The sequence below is a fragment of the Rhineura floridana genome, chromosome 9 (genome assembly GCF_030035675.1).
Source record: "Rhineura floridana isolate rRhiFlo1 chromosome 9, rRhiFlo1.hap2, whole genome shotgun sequence".
In the NCBI taxonomy this organism is placed as follows: domain Eukaryota; kingdom Metazoa; phylum Chordata; class Lepidosauria; order Squamata; family Rhineuridae; genus Rhineura; species Rhineura floridana.
This window is the reverse complement of record NC_084488.1, coordinates 109933344-109959984: the sequence shown is the minus strand read 5'-3', so window position 1 is coordinate 109959984 and position 26641 is coordinate 109933344. Positions and strand designations below refer to the sequence as shown.

General features: G+C 43.5%; 1 protein-coding gene across 3 annotated transcripts in view; it reads left to right on the top strand.

Moving 5' to 3' along the window:
* The window catches only part of CFAP299 (cilia and flagella associated protein 299), a 467999-nt gene that overhangs the window by 381866 nt on the left and 59492 nt on the right, over window positions 1-26641 (top strand). For all 3 annotated transcript variants that reach the window (XM_061584792.1, XM_061584793.1, XM_061584791.1), the window contains exon 4: window positions 172-314. In XM_061584792.1, the coding sequence (XP_061440776.1) occupies window positions 172-314 (143 nt within the window). The remainder of the gene's footprint in view (window positions 1-171; window positions 315-26641) is intronic.

Below are 26641 nucleotides of genomic sequence, written 5' to 3'. Positions count from 1 at the left end.
GCGGCATGAAAGATATATGAGGATGGTATGAAAAAGAGACTGTACAATAATGGACAGAAGTGAAATCTTGTCTTTATGTTCAGGAAAGCACATAATCTGTATAAATTGCAAAAGTCTTTCTTGTTAGACACTTTATGGTAGTCATACTTATATCTCTCCCCTCCCCGCCAGTCCATAATCTTCATTCGGGATCGAAATGCTCGCGGTCAAGAAGTGTCTGCATATATCGACTATGCACACCGGTTAAAGGTGGATGAATTTGAAGTATACTTCAATGGCAAGAAGAAGCTTTTCCCCAGGCGCACTGATCTAAGGTTTGTTCATTTTCTTCCTATTTATGCAATATATGCAGTTGAAGTTTCCTTCGGCACCTGTAGGAAGGTCAAGGTCTGCTCCTGAATCTTTGGGTTGTATCCAGTGTAGAACTAAGTAACTTTTCTTGCCAATGCAAGGATTTACACTTGTGCAATGGAACTCCCCCCCTCCCCCTTTGCCATCTACCAGAAAACAGAAGGGAAGGGAGCTTCTCGGGGACAGGGCATGGAGCAGCACTCCCTCTGAGAATCTTAACTGGCGAGCAGTCTCATGTGGAAACAAGTAATCCTGTAGGTACCTGGGCCCATGCCATTTAGGACTTCAAAGATCAAAATGAGAACTTTGAATCGGACTCAGAAACTGACCAGGAAACCATGTAACTGGAAGGGTATTGGAGTAGTATACTCTCAATATAGAGAAAGAGTGTCCATGAGGATCAGAAAGCTCTAAGGACCTGTTTATATGTACATGTCTATTGCTTGATTTCTCATCAATTGATTAGTTAACAATTGGTGGCTTGCAGCTGAATGTGTGAACGAAGTGTGCTGGAAAGCACTTGTGTTTTGAAGTGTGACAATCTGTTGTCGTGTTTTGTCTCTGATGGAAGTTCTACACGTGCAGGTCATTGCTTAACACTGTAGTTATGAAGTCTGTGAACTTGCCCTCAAAATACATATTTATTTCAGATTCATCTGCCAGAGCCTCATACTCAATTAAAAGCTTATTCCTGGTCATCAAAAGCCAATGTAAATAGAAAGATCCTTGCAGATATTTTCAAAAGGATTTTCAGTCAGGTTCTAGCTTTGTTGGTTCTTCAGAGAAAGGGGGTTGTACAACAGAGGGGCAAGCACCTCAAATATCTCTCTGTGTGCCTTTGCTGTCCCAATTTAGCATGTAGATAGGACAATCATTATCATGTATTTGGTAGATCTAAGAGAAGTAAGTAGGTCTAAGGATATAAGTGAGGAGGCAATCTCAAAGCTGCACAGGGTTCAATCCCTTTAGGATTTTGCAGGGTAAAATCATAATCCTGATAGGGCTGGATGGAATTATCTGAAGACAGGGAAGAACCAGTGCAGATGCTGAAGTATTGGTCTAATGTGTTCCTGGCATCTCTTTCCCCATCAAGAGCGTGAGTTACCAGATGAAATGTTCAAACAGTTAAGGACAGCCCTACGTAGGGCATGTCATAGTAGTCCGACCTTGGAAGATGATAGCACAGGAGGGACAATTGCCATGTTCAGTGTGAGGACCACAGAATATTTAATCCAGTTTATAATCCAGTGTATAAGAGTAAACTCTGTTTTAGCCTTCATCAGAGGTTGTTTTTCTTTGTTTAATGTAGCCAATAGACTTATCCCAGTTTAAGAATCTTCAGTTTTGGATGCAAATAAATGACTAAAACCTTTTCTCCTATTCTTTGGATGTCAGTAAAAAGGCAGTTAAAAAGCTGGCATTTCCCATACAATGTAGGAGTTGGTAATTAGAATGACCTTTTCCACTCACATTTACCAAGGGGATCTAAGGGATTGGTGTTCCATATGTTATATGCAGCTAGTGGTTGTCATCCATTGGCTGATGCTCGAGTCAAAGTTGAATGCCTCATTCATCCAGTCACATCATAGCCAGCAACACCGGAGAACCTTTTTGGTTCAAGTTTGCTGTCTGTAGGAAGTGTTACTATCCTCTTTCTGCTTACATGCCTTGAATTGGAATAGCTGAAGGCATTTAGCAAACTTCTTATCTTACTAGCTTCTGTCTTAGCAGGCAACAATGGGGCACAATATGACAACTCCCTCTTTGCATTCCCCCTTAATTGCTCCAGTTTTTGTGTCAAGATTAAAGAGAAATGCAGCACAAACTTTTAACATCCCTCCAGTGCTCTTGTGATTTTGGAAGGTGTTCACTTTCATGTCTCGCTAGCCAAGTGCTTGCCTGGACTCATTTCTGTTTATTTTGCCATTATTTGTGAGCTGGTATACACACGCACACACACTCACACAGTGTTATCACTTGGTAAGCAGGCTGAACCAGTGATTTTACAGTTCTTGTGAGCTTACCAACGCAACCACATGGTCACAATAACACGCTAAAGTATCAGTCCCAGTAATGATTAACAAGTAACAGAATGTCAGGGTCAAATAAAATATAACAACAGGAAGTGCATCTCTTTAAATCAGGGATGGGGAATCTGTGGACCACCAAACTACAACTCCCATCATCCCTGACTGTTGTCCTTGCCAGCTGGGACTGAAGGGATTTGGAGCAACAGTATCTGGAATGCCATAAGTTGCCCATCCCTGATTTAAATGCTGATCAGTAACAGGTGGCATGCAAAACATGGGGTAGAGTTTGATTCAAAGAGCCAAAAGGGTTGTGTTCTGATGGATGCTAAACCTTTCCTGGTTCCACCATTTACCTCCCTACAGCCCCTCCACCCACAATATTTTCCCCTTTCTGGGTTCACTTCCAGTATTACACCGGAGCTGAAAAAGAACGGTGAGGATCCCACCTCAGACCTCCACCTGTCAGGTCCCTCCAGTCAGGATCCTGGGTTTTATTTGTTCTCTCACCGGCTCTAGCACAGATCTCGCAAGATCCCACTGCTAGGCAGCACCACCAGCTACTCCCTGTTTCACAATATTGCCTTTGGACTTTGCCTTAGTCCCCTTCTGGCTTATTGTTACTTTGTGTCTGGGTGCACTTGCAGGCCACAACTCCCCTGTATCTTTGTGCCTATAAAGCATATAGCCCTTGGTTGCCCTCGATACTTGATGATACACTATCTCTTCACCGCTGCCACCATTTGATACTGTTTCTGCACCTTGGTAATTACCCTGCCCTCCCTTTTGGTCTGTGTAAACCCCAGCCAAGGATCAGGCTTTTGGTAAACCAATAAAATATTTATTTATAAACACCAGGAAATAACAAGATTACTTATGGGATATTTAACAAGCGTATGGTTTCATATAGTGTCACTCTTTATGTTTCCAGTCATATATAATCTGCTTTAATACCAGCCAAATATAATCCAACCCACAACCAACTCCAACCCACAACAACCCACCAACCGACTCAACCAACAGAACTCTTTCTCAACTGTCATCCTCTCATTTATACCTTCAGCCACTCAAACACTCAGCCAATCACAATACAGCATTCTCCAGCATTCTAGCCCATGTACTCCCCCCCACTCACTTTACTTACCACATATACCTTAATAAACCTGCACTTACCATATTTACAGTAATATCTATATACAAGGACATCACAAGAACTTCCTGATAGTACAAACTATTCAACAGGGCAGTAGACACCCTCAGAAGGCAGTGTATTCTGTTTTGTTAGAGGTTTTTAAACAAAGGCTGGATGGCCACCTGTCAGTGTTGCTGCAGGAGCAGATTTCCTAAATTGACAGGAGGTTGGACTACAGGACTTTTGAGCTCCCTTCCAACTGTATTGTTCTGTGGTGTTGAAGGACAGACTGTAGCCCATGGGCAGTGGGAAGGGAGTTCAGCAACCCTTTTGCTCTTAAGATTCTTCCACCCTGTTTTATACATGACACACATTTACTGTATATAAAGTATCACATCTATTTTGAGCATCTCCAGACTAGATGTCATTTCCTGAGTTGAAGAAGGGCTCTTAGGGGGCCTGCCCTGAACATGTAAAGAAGTACCGGAATCTGTTCGAAATGGATTATCAAGTGGATTTCATTCCGTCCACCCATTCAACCCCCATCGTGGGATAGACTTTTGCCATAAATGTGTTTTGCCTTGGTTGTTGAAAGTTTGGTGTTTTTTAACATGGACGCATTATACGATCTGTAAATTGCTTTTCAATTCATGTTATTTATATATTCATTGATGTATAGTTGCTGCTGTCCCAGCAGGGGTCTCATTGCTTTTCTTTTTTCTGAAATGTTGTTTTACTTCACTTACTTATAGGTGTGTATTATTATTATTATTATTATTATTATTATTATTATTATTATTATTATTATTTCCATTTATAGACCGCTTACTATCTAAAAGATCTCAAAGCAGTTTACAATAGAGTACACAAGGTACAATAAAAATCATGTCAAATTAATTTGCAAAGCAAAATACATAAACAATATCCATATACATAAACACAGTATAAAAGTCAGAATTCACCAAGGGAAGCCAAGTGCACATATATTGAATTCTATGGGCTTACTCCCAGGTAAGTAGAGTTATGATTCCAGTCTTAATCTGCTTCCTACTGTGAATTTTAATGGAATGGATAATTCATTATTGTTCTTTTTATATGGAAAGTGATATCTTTTGTTACCTAATACTTTTATCTGTGCTTCTTAAAGTCTAAGGATTTCAAGCTATCACACACAAAATGATGTTTACTACAAACATTTTTACACATAAATTAGCTTTAGTGTTATGTTTCAACAGATTCACACACACAACCATTTTCTGTTTGAAATATTTATGAAATAAAATGTGGATTACAAAAAGGACTTATAGAAGTGGCATTTCACTGGAATTAGAGTGCCTGGAAAATGTTTAATATGCCTCCAGGAATACAGTCACATCCACGCCATACATTTAAAGCTCATGGCTTCCCCAATGAATCCTGGGAACTGTAGTTTATTCCTCAGAGAGCTACAATTCCCAGCACTTTTAACAAACTACAGTTTCCAGGATTCTTTGGGGGAAGCCATGTGTTTTAAATGTATGGTGTGGATGTGACCATGGTGAGAGAACTGAAGCAGAATTAACGTTAGGCGTAACTGTAAAATCAAGATAGCAAGGCTGCAATCCTAACCCCATTTACCTGGGAATAAACCCAATTGAATTCAGTGGGACTTATTTCTGAGTAGTCATTGTTAGGACTGCAGCCATGGATGGCTTTGTGATAGGACCATTATCTACTTCATTAACTTTAAGCTGCTACAGTAAATACTCTTTGTTATTTTTGCTGCAAAAGACTAACAGGGCTACTCCTCTGGAAATCCATTAACTTTGAAAGGGAACACACAATGATGGTAACTGATTTTTAAATATTGATATGCATGTCTATTGCAAACTAAGAGTTATGTTAAAAAGTATGTGTATTTGTGCATCAGCAGAAAATGAGATGGCAGAAAGACTTGTGCAAAATAAAACCAATTGCAGCAGAATGGAAAATACCAGATTAAAATGTGAATGTGTCATAACTGGTTGAGCCTTATTTGTACATCCGTAGCTGTTTCTCCCAATTTCTCAGGGATTCCCCCCCCCCGGCATTCAGTTTTGATGAGAAATGGTATACATGTGGAAATACCACACATATTGGGACTGTCACCCAGTAAGTAAGTTGCTTCCAGAGGGGCAGTCAGAATATGTAGCAGAGTGGAGATGCTGCACCCTTTCCCCAGCAGTTTTTCTTTCTGTGTCTGGCCATATTTGAAACTCCATGATAGCAAAAGCTGCATGGGTGGATGACCTGAAGTGGGGAAACAGCAAGCAGGGAAAGGGTTGTGACAATGTTACTGGACTACAGCTCCTGTCATCCCTGACCATTTGCTATGCTGGCAGGAGCTGATGGGAGTTGGAGTCCAACATCGTTTGGAGCGCCATAGGTTCCCTGCTTCTGGATTAAGCACTCCTCTTCTGGCTGTTTTCTGGTTCCAATTGCTTCTGCAGAAATGGCTTTTCTGTTTTAAAAGGTGCTTTCAGAGTAATATGTGCATAATTTTGGCCATAAAGAGCTTATAGCCCAGTTTGCTGATTATGTGGCGATATCTAAAAAATAAGAATATTCCCAAAACATCAGCATGTTTGACTTTTCAGGATACTGAAGGAGAACTAAAAATGTGATAAACAAAAGCAACCAGTCATTGTCAGAAGAAAAGCCGTCCTTGAATATTTTCGCTTAAGCTGCTCAGAAGAGCGAAACACCAAAACCAAAAATAGTCTTACAAAAATAAATAGACTTATCCTTTACTGCAACTTCACTGATTAAAATTTGTGTTTGCCCATAGGGGAACTGCCTAGCCCCCTGATGATTTTGGTTACCCTTTTCTGCATCTTTTCCAGATCCAATTTCCTTTTTGAGATGTATGGACCAGAACTGTGCACACATCATCCATTTGCGGTATTAAGAAATAGGCTGTTTTATTTTTGAGCCCTTTCCTAATGATTCCTAACATGGAATTGCTTTTTCCTAGCTGTACTCCACTGGGATCTGCATTTCCATTGGGCTCTCCACCATGACCTCAAGATCCCTTTCCTCTTCAGCCACTGCCAGTTCAGACCCCAGTAGTGTATAGATTTTTTTGCCCCTAAATCCATCAACATATACCTACTTACGGTGAACCACATTTGCCATTTTATTTCCCATTCATTCAGTTTGAATATTCAGCAGAGGAAAGAGGTGGTTAGAGAGATGTGTGCATATTTCAAATATACATATTTCGGCTTAGTTCCAGGAGCGTATAGAGACAGAGTTCTGGAAAAGGCTTCATGGAAGTTTAGTTCATTTGTACATATAACATTATTAACGTATTATTTGACTCTTTTAGCGTATAATACTTTTGCCATCTCTGTGTAATTTTAGACAGTTCTGGTGTTTGTGGTTTTCCAATGTGGTGTTTCAAGTATCCGGAGCCCGCCCTTTCCACTTCCTCTCCCTGCCACATTCATTGGTAAACAGAAGTCTTTGTACGTAGCTCAACTTTTATTTCCATTTACCCTGAGTAAAAATAAAATAAAAAAATAAAAAATGCAGATAAGTAGCCTTCCTTACAGACAAATAGCAGGTAGAAACAAAGGTGGCCTTTAATTTTGGTTCATTCCCTGCCTTCTCCCAAACAAAAAGCTCAAATGCAAAGTTTTGCTTATTTACTGAGGGTTCTGCGGTTGGTTTCAGTATACTTTCAGGATATTTTCATTGCTACTGGACTGGCATATCTGATATAAAATTATTGATGCTGAAAGGATATTCTAAAATAAGACTCCAATTTGTTCAGGGATGGGATAAACCAATGATATTAAGGTCATGCCTGTGCTAATGTTGGGAACATGAGACTTGAATTGGTTTTTAGTCTGTGTCACTCTAAATTCTAATCTTGACATAGAATCCAAAATGGTGGGATTTTTTTCTAGCATGGTTGCTACTCCCTCTTAATAACATACTCTTGGGAAAGTATTTCCGTTTAGCCACATTAAATTTGTTGCCCTTTAATTTCATTGGATGCTTTTCTGTGCTTATAGCTGTGACAGTTTATAGCTGGGCTGGCTAACTTCTGGATTCTTGTGGCTGCTCTATCCTCTAGACTATGGCCCAGATGATGGATGTTTGTTTTGTCACACAGCCTGAACATCTTATGGTTGGTTGGGCTATGTAATAAGGCTGGCACCATTTGCTGTTCAGGAACACATATGCTCAGATGTGGCATTATATGCAAATGCACACATTTCCATATTACACGCATGTTACATATTAAATTAAATGTTATTATATGGAATATCTTCATTTCATATGTCTGAGATCTTCATTTCTTAGAACAGCGATGGGAAACCTCCTGCCTGAGAGCCAATCTTGGCCTGTCAGGGGATCCAATTTGGCCTGTAATGCCATTCCTCTCACACTGTGCCCACCTGTCAATCAGCTGATGTCGCTGAGTGACATTAGCTGATAGGTGAGGGACTTGCTTCACCAGCACATTCCCTGCATGGAACATGCTTGCCAGGCAGACTCCTGTAGCCAGCAGGATTGAACCCTCTGCTCATCAGCTGAATAATCCTGCAGGGTGCTCCTGTGCCAGTGTGTCTCCTGTGGGGAATGCTCTGACCAAGCAGATCCCTCCCACCACCACCTCCATGGACCAACTTTGACAGGTGAGCAGGACTACACCCCCTACCAGTCAGCTGAAGTCATCATGGCATCAGGTGATGGACAGGTGTGAGGCCCTGCCCACCTGTGTTGGTCGGTGAAGTGGTGGTAGAGAGATAAAGATCTGGTGTGCTAACCCAAAAAGATTATCTACCCTGTCTTAGAAGCTGAAAACTGTGGACAACTTGACATATCATGATGAAAATACAGTAGAGCCTTCAAAGGCTCCTCAACCATGCAGAGGCTATAATCACTGGTAACATATGAGTTACTGCATATTATTAGACAAGTTTCTATGGCAATCTCATAATTTCATAGAATGTTACTATAAGAAAAGACCAGGCCAGCCAGGCTCTCTGGATGGGTCCTGAACCTGAATCCTATGAAAGCTACCTGGACTTCAGTTGCCTAAACTGTGACAAATAGGTGACCTTCCACTGCTGTACCACCAAAGAACCCACCTCTTGAGTACCACAGGCTTGTCATACATCCCCTAAACCAGCCTGCTGTCCTCAGGATGATATGCCATTGCCAGTACCGAAGGTCCTGTCAGCTTCTTTACATGGGAGGGTGCCATATCGTCCTTTGCCTCAGGCAGCAAAATGTCTTGGGCTGGCCCTGGCCACAAGCAGAAGACAATACAAAGATACCTCTTAATGACCCAAGCCAAAGGAAATAGTAAATTGCAGCTCTCGTCATTAGAACTAGGTGGGGAAATTTAAACCCTGTCCTCAGCTGTCCAAATGTAGCTCCATCCCTGGGGTTGTATGAGAGGTCCAGATCAGGGAAACGTATGACATGAAGTCACCATATCATGGATTTCCCTATTCCCTTCCCACATAATTGGTTGCCACTAGAGCAATGGGGTGGCAGGAGATGCACAATGTGATGGCATCATATCACAGATTTCCTTTATTAAAATTATATGGAGGGAAGGGGAACCTCAGCATGTAGCTGCTTTCCTGTCCCAGTCAGATTTGAGACCCTCCCGGATATCAGTTTATTATATTTGGATCATCCCCTTAGTCCCCTGTACCTTGTTGTAACTAAGCCAAAGTATGTGTAATTGAAATAATCATATGCTCTTTCTCTCACTACCTATGTCTCCATTTCTCCCTTCCCTCTGTTGTTTCCCTGTGTTTACATTCGACTGTAATCTGTTTGGGGTAGGGACCTGTCATACCTGTCCTTCATAAAGCACACATGGCACACTGGAGGCATTCAAGAGGCAGCTGGACAGCCATCTGTCGGGAATGCTTTGATTTGGATTCCTGCATTGAGCAGGGGGTTGGACTCGATGGCCTTGTAGGCCCCTTCCAACTCTACTGTTCTATGATTCTGTATAAAGTGTTGTTAATAAAATTGGCATATAGACTATTGGTGGTATCATTATTGTTGTTGTTGTTAATTTTCCACATACTTCTAAGGCCACAACATGTCCGTGCATGCTGTTTTAGACTGCTTGCTTGTTGGTTAACACAGCTTCAGAAATCTGACTCAGGTTTTTCTTCATCCTCTTTCCAATTTGTAATGGAATCGATATCTTTCAGAATCTTGATTGTAACACACCACAACAGAGGATCTAGCCACAAGATTTGGAAATTTCTTCCAATGGTTAATTAACCTCACTATTAGACATTGCTGATTTATACATCTAGCTATCAGATGTTGTCCAGCTTTTTTGTCTGCTCGATTAAAACAGCCTTATGCTATCACCTGTTTGATCTCTTGCACAGATAGCGTAATCATAGCCTGCAAGTATCTCCTGACCCTCCCTTCAATAAGCTAATTAGATTGAACTCCCTTAAACTCTCGATCAGACGCTAGTACTAAGAATTGAGGCACCATGACACTTCATTGTTATTACAACATGTACTAACCACAGTGACATTCAGGCAGTCTTTCATACAGCAGCATGACCTGGCCAACAAAGGAGCTACGAGCCTGTTTTGCTGTCAGGTTTTCACTTAGTACACTTTTAGGAAGAGATCTGCATGGGCCAGTAAATAGCAACTCAGGTTCAGAAGTTTGCAACAAAACTGGGAGTCTGGGGTGTGAATCCCCTGGTTTTGTGACAAGATCATGGCTGTTACTGATTAGAGGCTGACAGAGTTCAGTGTTTAATGACACTCAATATATCTAAAAGTTATGCAGTTACAGAATAGTTCATAATGGGCTTGTGACAGAACAGAGCCAGTTCTCTCTGGCAATGTAATGGTGAATGGCCTCCAGAATCTGAAGCAGGCAACTGGAGTTCAGAGTCAGTTGGGGGTTTTGGAGTTGTGAAAGGAGGCCAGGAATGGATAGTGCTCAAAAGGCCTTATTGTATCAATAGGTTTGAGATCTGCAACTCAAGCAGCAAGACGATATGCTTATCATTCTTGCTAGTAATGAACTGATAATGTGCTTTCACTTTTGTTTAGTCTAGATGTCATTAATAAATGCTATTTTCTTCATAAATGGTTTAAATCAGAGTGGGAGCTGGCCTAACACAATCCCCACCTATCTTCCACAAGTGATCCACTTCCTAGGTTGCAGTTTCCTGAAGGGCAAAATCTGTAATGGCAGAGAAAGTAGTCACAGGGCTAGAATAGGGAAATAAGCTCACACACAGAGGTGGTAACACAAATTTTGACAGGTATTATTTCTGCAACATGCCAAAAACTGATTGTGTCTCTATGTCTAACACACAGAAACACATACATTGCAAATATCAACACAGAAGAATAAAACAACACAATTATTTAGAGCATTTGTACCCCACTCTTCAGCCAAAATGGCTTCCAAAATGGCTTATACAGTATATAAAATTGAAACAAGAGAAAAGGAAACAAAGGTCAAGGAGGGAAGATTGGGGGGCGGGGGCAGCAAATTTCTTAAACCTGTTCTTAAAGTTAAATAGTAGTTCTGATAATGTCCAGCTGGAATGGAAACAGTTCAAGGCAGGAGGTGCATGATGGAGGCGGTCTTTCAGCAGACCTGGTGGAATGAGCCCTGCTTCTCTCATCTCTCCCTCTGAGGCAGCTGCTACCCGGCAAGGTGGCTAGAGGCCAGACGGAAGTGGCCTTTCAGTTATCTGCATCCTGCTTTGCCTGCTTCTTGCGGCATAACCATGACCAGATCATGTGGTGATGGTGAGGCTCACACGAGGTCATCTCTCAGTTGCTGGATGTTGAGACAAGAGTGTCATCCAAACAAGCAAGGTTGAGCTTGTGTAAACAGCTATAAGACCCTTGGCCCCCAAATTGTGGAATGCCCTTCCCTCCAAAGTGCATCTGGGTTCATCACTGCATACATTTTGAACTCAGGTCAAGATGGATGTTTTCGCACAGGTCTTGTGCAAAAAAAAAGGATATAAAGCTACCCCAAGTGGGACCTGAGGCTGCAAAGTATTCTGCCCCACAATCATAGGAGAAGTTGGAGACATGCCATAGTTGGCCAGGTAGGCAATATGAGACGTTACTGGCTCTCCAGCCTGGCATTTTGCTTCTTCCTTTACAAGTGCCAAAGGGAACCATTGGCAAGTCCAACAAGCAGTGATCCCTGATGATTTTAAACAAGACAAAGCTGAGCTACTCACACCCCAGATTGTAGCACTACAGTGTCCGACTCATGCCACATACCAGCACTAATATGTAGGGAGCAACTTATCACAGTGTTGGATGATCAGGATTCTACCCTGGTGAACTTAGGCAGTTGAAACTCTAGCAAAAGTGGAAGTTGAGGCCCTTCCTCTAAGATCTCTTTTCGTGTCGCCATAGAAGCAGACATCATTATTTTAATCTCATCAATGTCAATCATGTCTCATCCATGACACTGCAATATATTTCCTCATACTGGGAGAGGCTCACACCAGCTAGTGATATGAGATGGTATGGACCCAGCAGATCACAGTAGCTACAGAGCAGAATGTGCATGCTGTCTGGGACCGTGAAGATGCTCTAGAGAAGGAAGAGGACTGCTGGTGCTTCATGGTGATAAGCCATTTTAGAGCGTAACATTTTAAAAAGGCATTTGTGTCACCATAAGCTAGCTTCTTCTGATGGACCCATTGACTTCAGGCTTTTAGTCTGCTAATGGATATTTTTTGTTTCCAGTAGTATCGTGGCATTCTCATATGGGGGGGAGGGGAGCAAAGTTTTATTGGTAGAGATTATATTATGATTTAGCTGAATATCTTTGGGTAGCATTTATTTCTAAAGATAACTCTATATCACATGTCAGTGTTGCACTTCCAGACTTCAGTCCCACCATTAGGTAACTTAGGTGGCAGAGTTTAAGATCTCAGTAGCAAATGGTCAGTTATTTATTTATTTATTTATTGCATTTGTATGCCGCCCCATAGCCAAAGCTCTCTGGGCAGTTTACAACAATTACTTGATTTTATTTGATTTTATTATTATCATTTATTACGAACTGGATATAACTGTATCACCATGATGGGTGCCATTTAGATTTTCTGCCTCAGGCTCCAATATTTATTGGGCTGTCTCTAAATAGGTGGTGTCAAAATACTGCTGTTTGTTTTTTAAAAGTAATAGATTGGCATACTGAGCAGGGAAGTGAGACAAAGCAAGGTTAAGTGTGATTTCCCCCATCAAAATTTTGCGATTGTGTCAGCAGCTATAGGACCCTTGGCCCCCAAACTGTGGAATGCCCTTCCCTCCAAGGTGCATCTGGCCTCATCACTGTATACGTTTTGAACTCAGGTCAAGATGGATCTTTTTGCACAGACCTTTGGGGATAAAAAATGAAAGTAGAATATCCCTCCCATTACATGCTTCTGTATTATATCGTTTAATTTTATTGAGCTGTATTAACCTGTCCTGGGGCCACATGATGAAGTGTGGGCTTGTAAATGTTTATAAATAAATATGTCTTTGCAAAGTCTGTAATAATGGTAGGACAACCACAGAAAAGGGGCTACCATTCCACCCCTGGAGAATCCTGCATTGATTGGTAGGACTGTAACTGTTGGGAGTTGATATATGACTTGCGGTTTCAGTGATGTGTGCAGCACTGACACTGAATGGAGGAACTGTGCACAGTAGGGCCCCACTTTACAGCGCTTCGCTAATACAGCTGTCTCAATTAGACACAATTAGACTAAAGCCCCACTCATACGGTGCTTGTTCCACTTTTACGGCAGTTTTTGGGCATCACGCCCCATTCTATTCCATGAGTTCCTCTTTACAGGCGGCGAGGATGGAAAAAATGTATCACTGCAGTGCTGCTTCCAATTTCCAGCCCCAGCCGCCAGAAAGCCGCCCACTGGCGGAGCTTAGTGCTTCAAAGCCGCCTCCCTCACGCTAAGGCAAGGCAAAGCAGCGAACTTGCCACCTGAAGAAGGCGGGTGGGGTGGGCGGAATCAGGTTTCTCATCTGCCTTTCCCATTACTAAGCCATCAAAGCTTCGGCGAAAGAGGAAAGCCCAGCCCTCGACATCTTAGCACTTCCCAGGGATACTGCAGTTCAAAAACACCCAATAGTTCCCCTTCACCAACTTTAAGAACATAAGAAAAGCCATCCTGGATCGGTCCAGCGGTCCACCTTAGTCCAGCTCTCTGTTCCCAGTGTGGCCCACCAGATACCCGTGGGGAAGCTCGCAAGTGGGACTTTGTGTCACACTTGACTTCAGCGCTTAATTTCTCATGGCAAATGCTTGAGGCCAGTTTACTTTACAGCAGTTTTCGCTTTACAGCGGGGGTCCGGAACGTAACCTGCCGTATGAGTGGGGCCCTACTGTATAAAGCTGAGATCCAGAGTGGGACTCTGCTGTGACTGAACCTACAAGGTTACTCTTCCCAGCTATGGCAGATAGAGCAAGGCACTCACAGGGTGTTTTCCTTCGCACCGTTCACAGCACAAGTGCCCCCCCATGCCCACACACACTTTAGAGGCAGAACCACACCACTAGATTGCAACCTAAATGGGGCCCATCAAGCTGGAGCCCACCATAAGGGTCCATAATGGTATTACATAAAACAGCATGTGAATTTTTTAATTTATTTATTTAATTTAATTTATATACCGCCCTAAGCCCGAAGGCTCTCTGGGCGGTGTACATAGAAAATAAAAACAAGTACAATATATAAATACAATAAATACAATGAATCAAAAACCAAAAACAGACAAACAATACAAGAACCAAACAACATCAAGAATACAAAATAATGCTAAAATACTGTAAAATACACTTTAAAATGCCTGGGAGTATAAAAAGGTTTTCACCTGGCACCGAAAAGATAGCAGCGTCGGCGCCAGGCGCACCTCATCAGGGAGACCATTCCATAGTTCGGGAGCCACAACTGAAAAGGCCCTATTTCTAGTCACCACCCTCCGAGCTTCTTGATGAGATGGTACTCGGAGGAGGGCCTTAGATGTTGAGCGCAGTGTACGGGTAGTTTCATATTGGAAGAGGCGCTCCGCCAGGTATTGCGGTCCCATGCCGTGTAAGGCTTTATAGGTCAAAACCAGCACTTTGAATTTAGCCCGGAAACAAATAGGAAGCCAGTGCAGACAGGCCAAAACAGGTGTTATATGAGTGGACCTTCTGGTCCGCATCAACAATCTGGCCACTGCATTCTGGACTAACTGTAGTTTCTGAACTATCTTCAAGGGCAGCCCAACGTAGAGCGCATTGCAGTAGTCCAATCTAGAAGTTACCAGAGCATGAACGACTGAGGCGAGGTCGTCACTGTCCAGATAGGGACGTAGCTGGGCTACCAATCGAAGATGGTAAAAAGCATTCCGTGCCACTGGGGCTACCTGAGCCTCAAGAGACAGGGAAGGGTCGAGGAGAACTCCCAAGCTACGAACCTGTTCTTTCAAGGGGAGTGTAACCCCATCCAGAACAGAGTGAACATCCACCATCTGGGCAGAGAAGGCACTCACTAACAGCGTCTCGGTCTTGTCTGGATTAAGCTTCAGTCTGTTAGCTCCCATCCAATCCATTATCGCAGCCAGGCAACGGTTTAGCACGTTAACAGCCTCACCTGAGGAAGATGAAAAGGAGAAATAGAGTTGCATGTCATCAGCGTACTGGTGACAACGCACTCCAAAACTCCTGATGACCGCACCCAGCGGCTTCATATAGATGTTGAAAAGCATGGGGGACAGTACTGATCCCTGTGGGACTCCACAATGGAGAGTCCAGGGTGTTGAGCAGTGTTCCCCAAGCACTACCTTCTGTTGACGACCCACCAAGTAGGAGCGGAGCCACTGCCAAGCAGTACCCCCAACTCCCAACTCCGTGAGCCTTCCCAGAAGGATACCATGGTCGATGGTATCAAAAGCAGCTGAGAGATCAAGGAGAATCAACAGGGTCACACTCCCCCTGTCCCTCTCCCGACAAAGGTCATCATACAGGGTGACCAAGGCTGTTTCAGTACCAAACCCAGACCTAAAACCGGATTGAAACGGATCGAGATAATCAGTGTCATCCAAGAGACCCTGGAGCTGGCCGGCCACCACCCGTTCCAGAACCTTGCCCAGGAACGGAACATTCGCCACAGGTATATAATGGTTCAAGTTATCTGGGTCCAAGGAGGGTTTTTTCAGGAGCAGTCTCACAACCGCCGCTTTTAGGCAGTCAGGGACCACTCCCTCTCGCAAAGAGGCATTGATTACCTCCTTGGCCCAGCCGGCGGTTCCGGTCCTGCCAGCTTTCACCAGCCAAGAGGGGCAAGGATCCAGCACAGACGTGGTCGCACACACCAGTCCAAGAATCTTGTCAACATCCTCAAGCTGCACCAACTGAAACTCATCCAATAAAAGAGGACAAGACCGTGATCTGGATACTTCATTGGATCCAACTGCTATAATATTGGAATCTAAGTCCCGACGAATGCAGACGATCTTATTTTGGAAGTGTCCAGCGAACTCATCACAGCGGGCTACAGATGAGTCTATAGTATCCCGAGGGCCAAGATGTAAAAGCCCTCGTACAGTTTTAAAAAGTTCCGCTGGGCGGGAGAGTGATGCCTTAATACTGACAGCAAAATATCTCTTTTTTGCTGCCCTCACCGCTGCTGTATATCGCTTAGAGCAGGCACTTACCAAGGCATAATTGCATTCGTCGGGAGTCCGCCTCCATCTGCACTCAAGCCTCCTCCTCTCTTGCTTCATTGCTCTCAGCTCCAAGGTATACCATGGGGCTGTATGAGCTCTACATAGGAGGGGGCGCATGGAAGCGATCGTGTCAACCGCCCGGGTCATCTCCGTATTCCACAGTTCAACCAGGGCTTCAACAGGAGCGCCAGTCTTCTCAGTCGGAAAATCCCCTAGAGCCCTTTGGAAACCCTCAGGATCCATTAGTCTCCGGGGGCGGACCAATTTAATAGGTCCCCCACCCTTGCAGAGGGAAAGGGTCGCCGTAAGCCTAAACCTCAGCAAGCGGTGATCTGTCCATGACAATGGACCTCCAGATCACCATCTCCCTGTCCAGTGGCGAAGATCAAATCAAGGGTATGTCCCGACACATGCGTCGGGCCAGTAACAAACTGAGACAGCCCCATGGTTGTCATGGACGCCATGAAGTCCTGAGCCGCCCCAGATAAAGCAGTCTCGGCATGAACGTTGAAGTCCCCCAGTACCAACAGTCTAGGGGACTGCAACAATATCTCCGAGACTACCTCTGTCAGCTCAGTTAGGGAATTTGTTGAGCAGCAGGGCGGGCGGTACACCAACAAAATTCCCAACCTGTCTCTCTGGCCCAGCGCAAGGTGGAGACACTCCAAACCAGTCGTCACCTGTACAGGGTGCTTGGTGAGTGAGAAAGAACTCCTATAGACCACAGCAACCCCACCTCCCTGACCTTCAGCTCTACCATAATGCTGAACCGTATACCCAGGTGGGCAAAGCTGGGAAAGGGCAACTCCTCCCATATCACCCACCCAGGTCTCGGTTATGCACGCCAGGTCGGCCGCCTTGTCCACAATTAAATCATGAACAAGGGAGATCTTATGCTATACCAACCTGGCGTTTAACAACAGCATATGGAGATCCGAAGGCTGACTGATAGGATAACCAGCAGTCCTGGGGATGTGAGGAGAACCGGAACGGGTCACAGACACTACTTGTCTGGGACGGGTTCCCCTTACCTGGCCTGCTCTCCTCACAACACCATACCTCCCATTACCCGTCACTACGCTAATTGGGGCCCCCAAAGGTCTCCCCGATTGATGTATAATACTCTCTCCCAGGCACATATTAAAACAGATAAAAGCACCAATACACACACACCTGATCACATTCATACCAAATAATCAGCACACTTAATCAATAATGCAATACAATAAACATGCACTCAATACACTCAAACAATATTAAAACTACAACGCAATTCCAACTAAAGACTCACATACATTAACAGCTCAATCGTTCACAAAACATAAAACACATTCAAGCCTATTCATTACATCCAGGTGGCAGCAATGAGTTAAAATGTTGCAATCTCAGTGCCGCAACTATGTTAACAACACTGGCCGTTCTTAAAGAGGCCGTAATAGCAGCAACACACTGATGACACGATGACGATGGGACAGAAGGAGCAAAACCGCAGCAATATCCCAAAATAGGAAAAATCGACGTTCGCGTCCCAGAACAAACGGCGATCCACTCCGTCTCCGATAACAGAACAGCGAAGACAATGATGGTAGAGACGACCAAGCAACCAACAAACAGCAACGATGATCGACAACGCAGCAAGGCGGAGAGCACACAAAGGACGACAGGGCAGAGCAGCGCGCAAGCGGCAACAACGGCACCCACAACGACAGCAGCCCGAAGCAGCAACGCCACACCGACCAAGAGCCAGCAACCCGAAGAAGGAGCAACGACTCCAACGGTGAAAGACGCCCCGCGGCGACAGCAAGCGGCAGCAAGCAGCAACCAGCAAGCGGCGAAACAGCAAGTGGCAGCAAGCAGCAAGCAGCAAGCGGCGAAACGGCAGCACCCAAGCCGCCCGAGCGCAACACAACAGCCCGGGCCACAGCACAACGGCAGCGGGGTCAAAGCCGTTCGAAGCCGCGGCATCCCAAAGGCGAAGGCCGCAATGCCGGCAGACCAACTCGCACTTGACCACACTCTGTCGCCCTCCGTCAAGAATAAAAATAACAGTGGTTGTTTGGATACATCAAAATCTATCCAGAGTCCTGGGATAACAGGTAAGTTGGTAACATTAAAATATGAAGATGTTAAAAAGCTAAATGCGGAGCTCTAAATGCGGAGCTCTAAAACAAGCTTCCAGCTCAGTCGCCATTTCCTGTAGACATTTATTCATTGGCGATCACTCGTGAAGAAGTTATAGCTCAGCTTGACTTCTGGCACTGCCCTCAGTTATAGGAGTATCCCCTCCCTTCATCTCAGGCATTTCGAAAATGGACTTGTGCATTTTTTAAAATATAGAACAACTGGGTATCTGTAGCAGAACTGTGAAAAATAATAATCTTATACTGTGGAAATTATCACTTCCTCGTGGTCTCATATTTCCCCATTCAGCGGGATATTTTTTTCCCCATAAACTGAGATTAAACCATATGTTAAGAGTGCCATCCAAGTCAAATTCTCCCTCCCAATAGAGAAAGAAAGATTTGGACAATTAAGAATTTAATGTAATACCCGTACTTGAAATCCTTTGGGCAATACCAGAGGGTCTTGTATTTGATGTGTATGGTTCCTGAGGGTATTTTTTTCCATTTTGTAACAATCCTTTATCAATGGAGCATTATGCCTGTGTTATAATACTCATTTAGTTCTAGCATTTTAAAGGAAAGGAATGTGTTAGCACAGGCATTTGAACTGAAACATGGACCTGAAATCTGGGCTGTAATTTAATCCACTCCTCTTTGTGTAATCTGATGGGGTACAAGTGCAATTCAGTTTGTTTAAGGAGAATGGAGTGTTTGATTTGGAATCCTATCACCTTTATCCCACGCACCCCCCAAAAAACCCTAACTAAAATACTTTAATTTTTAAGTGTTTCATATACCACCCATCCCCAGTAGGCCCGAGAGCAGGTTACATCTCAATAAAAATGTAAAACAATACAAAAGACTAAAAATCAAATATAATAAAAACATTTCCACTACTCCATCACACAGAAGGAAAAGGAAAAGGAAAAGGGTAGCATTAAGAGATTCATCAGTTCCATGAAAATCTGACTGTAAAAACCTGGGAATTCTTCATCACACTTCCCTTCCAAAAGGCTGCTAGAAGAGCTGTGTTGTGACCTGTTTTCTAGAAAAGCATAATGAAGAGGGCAGGTGCACCTCAGTGGGGAGATAATGCCACCAATATGGAGCAACTCCCATAAAGGCACACACACCGTGCACGACATACTTCACCCTGTTCAGGGTCCCACCAAGAGGGCCTTGTCCACAGATCTAATATGAATGATTACAAACAGGCAAAATATAAAATCACTTGACTCAATGAAATGAAATATAAACAAATGTCAAAAATTTGTTCATAATCACCTTTATATCAAACACTGATTGGCAGTCTTAATCCCAACAGCAAGACAATACTCAAAGAGACAGACTACCATTATTATATATGGCAATCCTGGTCTCAAGCTTTCTTACGTACAGCTGATAAACCTCTTAGTGAACTTCTTACGATAAATGCTATCCTTTACTGATGATGAAAGAGCTGGTGTCTCTTTAAAACTAAATATATACAGCAATGAGCTAATGAGAATCCCAGCAAAACTAGATTAGCTACTTTTCAAGTACAGTTCCAGATACCTGATAGCAAAAATTCAGATGACGAAATCGTAAAACTCAGCATCTAAGCCAACTGATCAGGCCCTTGACTTGGTTGGCTAACATTCCTTACCTGGAGAGTATTCACATGACTCCACGTGAGTTTGTTGTATATGAAGAGCAGATTGCGGCATCAAACCCTGCCATAGTCACTTGTCTATGCATGTCTGCAGCATACCTAAGTATATAGAAAGTGTATATGTATAGGGTTCTTCATGTGATTGGAAACCCAAAAGCACAGTCCACACTGTTTGTAGACATGTGTGCCGTGCGAATGAGGTTTTCCTGGTGCTGCAATCCTGTTTCCCCCCATGCATATTTATTTATTTATTATTTAATTTGTATCCCGTGCTTCCTCCCAGCAGGAGCCCAGGGTGGCAAACAAAGCGCTAAAAACACTTTAAAACATCATAAAAACAGATCTTAAAATACATTAAAATGAAACAGCGTTAAAAACATTTTTAAAAAACAACTTTAAAAAAGGGTTAAAAACATTATTAAAAAACTTATTAAGCAATTCTAACATAGACACAGACTGGGATAGGTCTCAACCTAAAAGGCTTGTTGAAAGAGGAAAGTCTTCAAAAGGCGCCAAAAAGATAGCAGAGATGGCGCCTGCCTAATATTCAAATATTATATTCATATATAAGATCATATGTGCCTGACAGTTCTAACCTGATGCAATGGCACATGCTAATAATTCCTTGGAGAGACAGATTAAAGCTGGACATCTTCAGTGGTCAAATCTTCATTTACTGGTCATTTTTTTAGGATTTTCCTGGAGCTGGTGAGAGTTTTCCTGGGGAACAAGAAGTTCTAATGGGATGGATTGTGCTAATGACTGATAGCTGCTGTTACGTATAAAGGCAACAACATTAAAGAGTGGAAGCTAAAGAAATTAGAAGAATATCTGTTTAGACTAATGCAGATAAGAGCTGTCATCTTCAACATGAATTACATAGACCAATCAGCATTCTTTAATTTCTCTAATATGTTTTTTCCAACTTCTTTCCAAAATCTAAAACAACCCAATGAAATATGGTTTATATTAGGCCAAGGATTTTTTTTTTAATTAAGAATGGACATCCAGGAGAAGATGAAACCTTAGAAGTGTGTAGTGGCTTAAGCCATTCAGAGATGCTTTGTGTGAGGGAGGGAGAGACAAGGTGAGAAACACTACTTAATTCTTTTCATTGATAGGGCATTTCCACAATGACTTTTACTCTTTTTGCAATGAGTTCTGAAAAAGGATCCCTTCTCCACCACTCCCACCTAATTAGTATCCAGAGAATATGGATTTAGAATGAAATTCCAACTTGTTCTAGTAACAAGTTTTGGAAATGAAACAACAGAGCAGAGATCCAAGCTGGCGGCAGAACTGGACCAGAAATGCATTGTTTGTGTCCTGCATCTGGATGATGCACCTGCGCCTATACATTACAACCACCACGTAGGACTGGGGGGGAGGGGGGCAGAGGGAAAATCCCTGAAAGCTGCTTCTCATTACATCCCTGGATCAAAATGTTCCTAGTAACGATGTGGTTGGAGGCCAGCTTTCTCTTCAGCACTGATGTTTGCGGGATGCTGCTTCAAAGACTCTCGGAGGGGTTCGGGAGCTATTATAAATGTCTAATTCTGTGGATGTATTATTGCAATATCCAAGTGACAGTGACAATAATTCAAGGGGAATAATGAAAAGGGGGTGGTCAAGGTTAGAAAATGAGAAGTTAGAAACAGAAAGTCCTACTCTGGCTTAGTTCCCATGGAGATGGTAAACCTGTATCTGGCCTGCACCACTTTAGATTGCAGTGGGGGCTCTCACAGCTGAATACTCGTCCACACAGAGAAAAACAATCCCTTCACACAGATTACTGGAAATAGGGAGAAAGATTCCAAGTTAGCATTGTCCTTGGTTTGCATGTTTTCCATGTGCAGAGATTATATGTAACATGGAGGAGTATTCAGACATGTGAGCCTCCACCTGCAGTCTGAAACAGTGCATCCCATTCATAGATTTATCTTGTTAGTGTCAGCTAGGTCTATAAAACTCTTGTCGTGTAAGGGGCATTCAAATAACCCATGAGTTAAAAGGGCGGGGGACTTCCGGCTACCTCTGTTCCGGTAAGACACGCTTATATGTGTTCTCGGTCTTTTGCTTTTAACGACTTGTAATTAGCCTTCATTTTTGAAAATTTAACTCGCTTGAGTATTTGACTGGAAGCCGTAAGCCTGTACAGCACTAGAACATTTTATATACGGGACGCTGCTTATTAAAGACGGCTGCAAACTGAAGGAGTCGAACGCCATTAATCTCCGGCTGTAGACTCAGCCATTAATCACTCCAGTTTACGACTTTAAATGCAAGGCGAAAACGACCCGAGTGCAGAACTTAAATAAATGCACTATATAGTCTGCGTGAAATAAACTTCAAGTGCAAAGTTTCCGAGACACTCCTTGGAATTAAAAATAAAACCTACCTTTTATATTTTATTTTTAATTTGTGTATCTAAATGGTTCTAACAAGGAGGCAATATCAGGAGCTGGGAATAGATACTGAGGTTGATGTTTTGACAAGTAACCTTCAATCCAAAATCACGAGCTTCTTTCCATACATTCATGACTTATCGCAACCTCCATCACAGCCCCAAAGTGCGCAGGAAGTGAACCCTCTGCCGGAAATGTCACATGAATGGACTTTAGGTCAACCCTTCTCAATAAAAGCATATGCTGCCAATACAGCTGCTTAAAGTCTGGCTGAGGAGCTGTTAGATGCTGGCTTCAACTGTACCTTAAATTCAGTGAATGGTGGGCCTCCTTTGGAGGTAATTACTATCGACTCATATCATGAACCCCAGAGGCAACCAACGTCCCTACCTGAGATGAGACTAGAGGCAAATTACTCAATCTCTCCATCTCCCGCTGCTCCTAGGACTCCCGGTCCGGGCTGGCAAGCTCTCTTGTTCGAAGAACTGAGCCTAGTTAAAACGTATATCACAGAAACTAATAACTTACTTACCATGCTGGTGCAGGCACTCGGGCCTCGCCTTCTTAAGAGTACTTTTGATCATGGAACCTTGATAACTTCTCCACCTACTTGTGTTCAACAGAAGTTGACCTTAGGAGGAGCTGGCAAGAATAAGAATAAGCCTTCGAAGAAAAACTCCTCAGGTATTGGGAGGCAGAAGCAAACAAAGAAATCAAAGAATATTAAGAACTCTAAACCTAGTCAGTCAGTCAGTCAGTCAGTTTTATTGCCTAGCCATAGGCCATTGCAACATACAGAATCGCTGATCATTATATAAAACTACAGTTAAAACATTCTTTGGTAAATTTCAAGAGGTGTACAGGGCAAAACTTATCCTCTATGAATTACTCGACAATTGAGCCAGCTGTGCCGCACGGATCTTATGTGCAGCACAGGCAAAGAGAGCGACCCTGTGTGTAACCACAGAATCTTTGTCTGCTAAAAGGGAGATGATGATATCCTGCACAGACCTCCCCCGTATTAGAAATTCACCCAGAATTCTGGACCTCGGATGTGCATAAAGGGGGCATTCTAATAAGTAATGCGGGAGGTCCTCAACTGCCTTGGTCCCACAAATGCAAAATCGCTGGGTCAACGGGGTCTGGTTATAACGGCCCTCCAGTACAGCATTCAGCATTGACTGGAACCGGAGTGCTGTGAAAGCTTGTCTAAGCATTGATGACATGGAATGGGCCAGATAGTTTGCCCTTCGGTGGTCCTTTTTTATAGCCCCAAACCATCTAAAGGGTTTGGAGTTATTGATTGCTAGCCTATCTAACCAGTGACAGTGGGAAAAAATTGCCTCTTTCAGCCTTGTTCTATCATGGATACCAGAGGCCGGAGGTGAAATGTGGTACAAATGGTATATACTAAGGATTTTTCCACCCCAGAATTTGTCTCTGGAGGCCCACTCGACGCATAATTTCAAAATGAGCTTAGACTGAGAGTTTTGGATTGACTCCCAAAAACTGAGCAATGCGCAATGGATATGAGCACTGACAGGAGAAGTACCCGTCTCAGCTCGCAACAATGCCGCTGGCGTGCCTATGGGCAAATGCAAAAGTTTTTTTAAAATGCTGTTCTGGACCACCTCAAGATTGCGTAGAAGGGGACCCTCCAGGCCCCAAACCGGGGCGCTGTACAAAATCTGCGGTAAAACTTTGCTGTTATAAATTTTCAGTGCTGGGGGGATGAGATTACCACCTGTGGACCTGTAAAAGCTCAGGATGGCACCACATGTTCTAAGAGCAGTAACTTTGGTGTGGTCAACATGTTTTTTCCATGCAAGATTATCCTGGAAAATTATGCCTAGGTATTTAAAGGAGCGGCATTGCTCGATTCGTTGGCCATCCATAGACCAAGGAAAATTTCTGTGCCTTTTACCGAAAACCATGACTTTAGTTTTGTCATGGTTTATCTGTAATTTTTCCTTTAAGCAAAAGGCACTGCATTTTGAAAGTAGTCTCTTTAACCCCATGCATGTAATGGAAAGCAGGATCATGTCATCTGCGTACAGGAGGACCGAAACCTTCATGTTCCCAACTGCTGGGGGGAGAAATTCTGGCCCCGTCAGCTCAGTGACTATATCATTAAGATAAAAATTAAAAAGTAAAGGGGCTAACAAGCATCCCTGTTTTACTCCCCTATTTGAAGCGATGGGATCTGAAAGCGAACCCGAGTAACCCACCCTCACTCTTGCTTTATTATCTGTGTACAATTCCCTAATAAGGAATAGAAGTCGTTTGTCGATGTTTGTGCTAGCTAACTTAGACCACAGCATTGATCTGTTGATGGAATCAAATGCCGCTGCCAAATCTATAAATGCAGCGTAGAGGTGTTTCGTGGGGCCTAGCACACATTGCCTTGCAATAGTGTAAAGAGTTAGGCAATGGTCAATCATGCTTTGTCCTTTGCGGAAACCCGCTTGTTCAGGAAAGATGACATCATTGGCTATCTCCCACTCTTCCAATTTCACTAGGAGAAATTTAGCATATAGTTTGGCGGCGATGTCAAGGAGACTGATAGGGCGGTAGTTATTCGGGTCCTGCCTGTTCCCTTTCTTGTATATAGGGACAACGACACTCTGTTTCCAGCCCTCTGGGAAAATGCCAGTGTTGTTCAATTGTGTGAACAGCCGGGCTAGAATGGGGGCCCACCAAGCAGGAAAGTTTTTAAAAAGTTTGGGAGGCAGCATATCTTCCCCAGGTGCCTTGCCATCCCGCAGAGTGGATATAAGTATTTTAACCTGCTCTACAGTTACTGGAGGCCAGGCAGGTAAAAAGGGCTCCAAAGAGCAGCAGGGAATTATAGTGGCTTCATTTGGGGGCGCATAAAGTTTGGTAAAATGGGCATGCCAAAGATCAGCCGAGATCAAATTAGGACTGAGGGGTCTTGACGTTCGCATCCCCCTGGCCACTATTTCCCAGAACAAGCACTCGTTTTTCCCTATGGCCACCTGTGCTAGTTGCTGCCATTGAGATCTAGCGTACTGTGCTTTTTTCTTTTTTACCAAAAGCTTATAAGAAGCGTGCAGTGCCACTAGATGAGCTCGCGCGAAGTTATCAGGGTCTCTGATCATGCATCATGCGTAATTTGCAAGCTGTTTCCTGAAGCTTTTGCATTCGAGATCAAACCAAGTGGGTCTTGAACGCCACAGAGCCACAGCTTGTCTACTCTGGGTCAGCATGGGTCTGAAAAAGGATGCGATAGACTGGTACAGCTCCAGTGCATCTAGTGCTGGGTCTGCCAAAGCACTATTAATGGAGAGAGGGAGATTAGAAGTCAGAAGGCTAGAGATGGAGGACTGCACAGAAGTGGACCAATGGACTCTCCGTTCTGATACTAGCGTTCCCTCTAAATTCGTGTGAACAACAGAGGGAACGGGGTGCTGGAGCTTTAAAAGCATTAAAAGGGGGAAATGATCACTGTCAGCCCTGTTTATCAAATCAAAAATTGAGACTTGCGGGTAAAGCGTATTGTCTATAAAGATATAATCTATAACACTAGCGCCCCTACTGGTTATACGCCCCTTTGGATGCATCTATGGGGGAGCCGTGCAGACATTCAAGATTGTACAAGAGTGAAAGGTCTAATAGCCTGTAGCCTTGCTTATTGGTTATTAGATCAAGGGAGACTCTGTCACTCCATGCCAGGTGGGGACTGGGGCCATGATTTGTAGAGGCCCCGGGCTCCTACCTGGCGCTCCCCAGTCTGACGTTAAAGTCGCCACACAGGATCAGGTTGGCATGGGGGAATTGTTGCTCTAACTGTGATAAAGCGTCAGCAAGAAGGTCCCATACATTACCGGGGCTCATAGACTTAGCTAGACTCAGTGGGAGATAGACGTTAACAATAATAAATGACCCAGTATAGAGCCCCTCTAGTCTCACTGCCATGAGGTATTGGGTACCTATTAGCTCAATTGGGTAAATCTCGACCGGAAAGTCAACAGAGACGGAAATACTATCAACTCATATCATGAACCAACGTCCCTACCTGAGACGAGACTAGAGGCAAATTACTCAATCTCTCCATCTCCCGCCGCTCCTAGGACTCCCGGTCCGGGCTGGCAAGCTCTCTTGTTCGAAGAACTGAGCCTAGTTAAAACGTATATCACAGAAACTAATAACTTACTTACCACGCTGGTGCAGGCACTCGGGCCTCACCTTCTTAAGAGTACTTTT